Raw genomic sequence first — 4,435 nt, forward strand, 5'->3', positions numbered from 1 at the left:
ACGATGAATCTTTGATACTTCTAAGTGTTGATTTTTTCAATATTAATTTTTTGATACTTCTATTTTCTTTTTTATTTTTAAGATCTCCTTTATTTTATAGCTAAATAAATAATTTTGAAATGAGAGACAATTTTAACAAAATGATCCTATTCTAGAGTTGGGAAGAGACTTCATCAAGATTTTTTTTCTTTCTAAATTTTACCATTTATTGTCTCTGAAGATATTTGTCGATTATCCGAAACTTTGATTGAATCATTCTATTAACTTAAGCAATTTTACAAACATAAAAAATATAAGCTAATATCAAATGCTGGAACCTTTTGTTACAAACAACACCGACCGATAATGCAGGATAAAAAAAAAAAATACATCGATACTGAAATTCAGATGACAGAATAATAGGAGTCATTTGATATTTTTCTTAAAAATCATTTTCATTTCTTTTAAATATTAAAATATCAACTTTCTATTTTAATAATTTTATTATATATTTTTTTATGCTTAGTTTTGCTTATACCTCGGATCAATATCCACAGACAAAAAAAATATAAGGATGAACGTGGAACCAAGCGTTTTATTACTTAATATATTAATTTTAAAATAAAATAAATATTAGCAGAAAAAGAAATTAAAAAAAGGTTAAATTTTATAATTGTACTATTAACAATTATATCACTATTGACGTGTGTATCTACAATTATATAGTGATAATAAATAGGAATATAAAATAAAGGCCATGGGTGTTTTTTCTAATACTATTTTTAATCGGTAGGTTTTTTTTTATTTTACTCTAAAACAACTAAATAGTACAATTAATATTAATGAATTTATCATTAAAAGAATATAGTCATATAATCAGAAAAATAACAAACTAAAACTAATATACATGTTAATACATAATAATAAAAAATGTTATAATCTATCAAATTTAAGATAATAAATACAAATACAATAAAAAAAATGTTTTCGTTAGTTTCTCAAATTAATAACAAAATATTACAACCTACACCAACGGTTCATTTTGCTTTATTCCGGTGACCTTGAAACGTTTTCTCTCTCTCGGAGAAATTCTCAGAAGCCACCGTTACCATCACCGTCGCCGCCATGGAAGGAGGTGGAGGAACGCTCTCGGAGATTCACCAATCCGCGAAGAAGCTCCTGCTTAGGTCTCGCGACGGCCTCGAACGCCTCGAGTATTCTGCCCCCGCCGCTGCCGCCGTCTCCGGCGCCGACTCCGAGCTGTCGTTCGCCGTGAAAAAGGACATCACACAGATCCAATCCCTCTGCGTCGAGATGGACCGACTCTGGCGATCTATCGCCGCAAAACCTCAGCGCGATCTATGGAAAAGGTATTCGATTCGGATCTGGATCTCGTTGAATCGGTTGTTTCAATTAGGATAATCGTGTGTTTCTGATGAAATTGCTTCGGTGGTTTTGTGCGTGTTGATTTGCGTTGTGAGTGTTGGGAGTTCGGAATTGCGCTTATTGAATTTTGGAAGAATGTTAACGATTTCATTTGTGAAATGAATCATAAGAATAATTCAAATTCAATGCGGAATTACTATTGGAGTTCTGAGTTGCGCTTTTAAATTGTGTGTTGATTTGCGTAGTGTGACGGACTGTCAATTTTGATGATTCGAAATGTAGGAACAAAGTTGAAAGCGTTCAGTGTGTCTTGAGAGAAATTCGGTGCATGATGTGGTTGATTAATTTTTTTGGCTTAGGGTGAATGTGTGTTTTTTCAAGTGAGGGAGTATAGGGAATTTTATGCTGATCCATGTAACCGATTTCAACTAGTCAGACAAGGCTTTGTTGTTGCTGCTGCTGATTCATTTATGTTTCCGAAGTGCTTTTTTAGCATTTTTTTATGTTGATTTTTAATGGATTGTTGTAGTGGATTTAAGTAAAGTGTTTGGCATGTTTGATTTTATGTGATTGCTATTTGTGATATGTGTGTGTGTGTGTGTGTGTGTGTGTGTGTTATTGTAAATTCTTGAATTCTTAAATCTGCTCTCAAAGCTAGACCTTGCATATGTTGTTAATTGATGTATGCATGTTTCTAGAGCTTTATTGGGAGTATTAATATCAAGTAGAAAAATTTTCATCTATTTAGTGGTTTACAAGGGTGAGTACTTTTTAGGGAAGGGGAACCATTAGTTTATAAATTTTACTCAGATATATGCTATCAATTAGGATTTTTCAATTTATCATAGTTAGAAATAATGAGAACATGAGTGAAATGTGTGTGCAGCTTCATAGCTTTTGCCCCAACCTCTACATAATTTTGATTTTTTTTTTTTTTTTATCTTTGTTACATTTCTAAACAACTTCCTGCTAAATGAATCTTAGAGGAGAAGAGAGAGAGTCTGTCATCGAAAGAAAAACCCAAAGGTTCAATACAGTGTTCAGGTATATATAGTTAGACTAACTGCCTTACTAACTTAACCAACAACAGTTGTCATGACATGACAGCTGTTGTGTAGTTAAGTAACTGACTGATAACTAACCTAAAGGGTTAGTTAGCTAAGGAGAGCAGAAATGGAAAAAACAGTTAAATACAATACAATGGAGTTGAATACTCCTATACCTCCTTTCTTCTAAATAAATCTGACAGCTAAGGTACACATTATAATATTGACTATGTTTCATCCTCCCCTTCCAGTTGAACACTAAACCATATTCACTTGTTTCACCCCATCCCTTGAGTTGAAAACTAAACCATATTCTACTTTAAATCATCTCAATCTTTTGGACTATAAGTTATATCCTGATTCTTCTCCTTGAATTTTGCCAAAGTGATGTTCTTGGATCCTAGTTAGGATCCATTGTAGCTTCAGAATTTTGGAGTTCTCAACAAAACCTTGTGGGCAGGTTCTCTTAATTGTCTCCTTTATTTGGGTTAGTCATATTATGTAAAATGGTTTCACACATAACTATATGCTATGCTATTTTTCATTTCTATAAAACAAAAAATCACTTTTTTCATTTGTTTCTTCTGTTTATATTTATATATGTTATATGCTATATATATCATGGGTTCTGTTAATAGGTTTGCAGTATTCTAGTTAAACATTTTTATAAAGGGTGTTATGTTCTCTTGTACAGAAAAGTGGAACAAATAGCTGAAGAGGCTGAATCTCTGAGAGCAAGTTTGGATAAATATAACTTACGGAATCAGAAACGAATGAGAGAAGCTAATGAGAGAGCAGAACTCTTGGGACGAGCTGTATGCTGTTGCTACCATGCTCTAGTTTAATGGCTTTTTTATTTTTTATTTTTGCTAACAACAATTTTCATTTCAAATTGCTAGAATGGGGATTCTGCTCATGTTTTGAGAATTTATGACGAGGAGGCACAAGCATTACAGTCAGTTCGCTCTTCTTCCCAGGAACTGGAAAATGCAAATGCACTTGGGGAGGCCATCCTTTCTTCAATACATGGCCAAAGAGAACGCTTGAAGGTAATTGCTTAAATTGCTGCAGACCAGCAGGCAGCAGGTCATTAGTTATATTAGATTTAATTATGTAAAATTTCTGCTTCTGTCTCTATTTCGAGTTCTTTTCACACCGTTTTCTGTTTCAGAAGTTGACCTCTTAAACATGTCCACTAGGTCATTAGTTACATTAGATATAATTATGAAAAATCTCTGCTTTCTGTCTCTATTTCTTGTTCATTATATGCTATTTTCTGTTTCAGAAGCTAACATTTTCCTGTCCCATTTTTCCATTAAATTTTGAAAAATTCTTGCTACTTCCATTTAGATCAGGTTCATTGCACTTGAAAAATTCATTTTGGGCAATGCCATGAGAGCGTGTTCTTGAAATTAAACCTTTTGTCTTTTTCTTACTTTTATGTTTCATGCATTGAGCATTGGCATGAAGCTTAGTTTGTTATGATGCTTTTCATTATCCTTTTTATTCTTTCATAGAAGAAAAGGAAATGTAATTTTTTATCATTTTGGTGTTGTTTTCTATTTTAACGTATATTATACCCAGATTGGTTTTTTCTTCTAGTGGTTTTAATTCCTATGAATCTTTACAGTAGTGATAATTAGTGCAGCATTATTAATCCCCGTCATATTGTTGTTGATATACATTTTCATTTGAACGTATATTTTGGTGCAGAGTGCACATCGAAAAGCATTGGACATCCTCAATACAGTGGGGATATCAAACTCTGTTTTGAGGCTAATTGAGAGACGAAACCGAGTCGACCAATGGATCAAATATGCAGGGATGCTATTGACTGTCATTTTCCTGTTAGCGTTTATTATGTGGAGACATTGATCATTCTCAGATGTGGAGACATTGAAATTTCTGTTTATGAGAGAGCATATGAAAGTGAAATACAAAGTATATTTTGGCTGAAATGCGAAACCTAAACAGCTTGTGCATCATGAGGTAAAACACAGCTGCGTATATAAATCTTGTTATTG

The 4,435-nt window shown here is 32.9% G+C and overlaps 1 protein-coding gene across 1 annotated transcript; it reads left to right on the forward strand.

Annotated features, from left to right (window-relative positions):
• The first annotated feature begins 988 nt into the window (after positions 1-988).
• LOC100780765 (membrin-11) lies at positions 989-4,369 on the forward strand. Its single transcript, XM_003551892.5, has 4 exons — positions 989-1,349; positions 3,106-3,226; positions 3,311-3,460; positions 4,125-4,369. Exons 1-4 carry the CDS (start codon positions 1,105-1,107, stop codon positions 4,284-4,286), a joined length of 678 nt encoding a protein of 225 aa, XP_003551940.1. The 5' UTR covers positions 989-1,104; the 3' UTR covers positions 4,287-4,369.
• Positions 4,370-4,435: the final 66 nt, after the last annotated feature.

This window comes from Glycine max, chromosome 18 (genome assembly GCF_000004515.6).
Source record: "Glycine max cultivar Williams 82 chromosome 18, Glycine_max_v4.0, whole genome shotgun sequence".
NCBI lineage: Eukaryota > Viridiplantae > Streptophyta > Magnoliopsida > Fabales > Fabaceae > Glycine > Glycine max.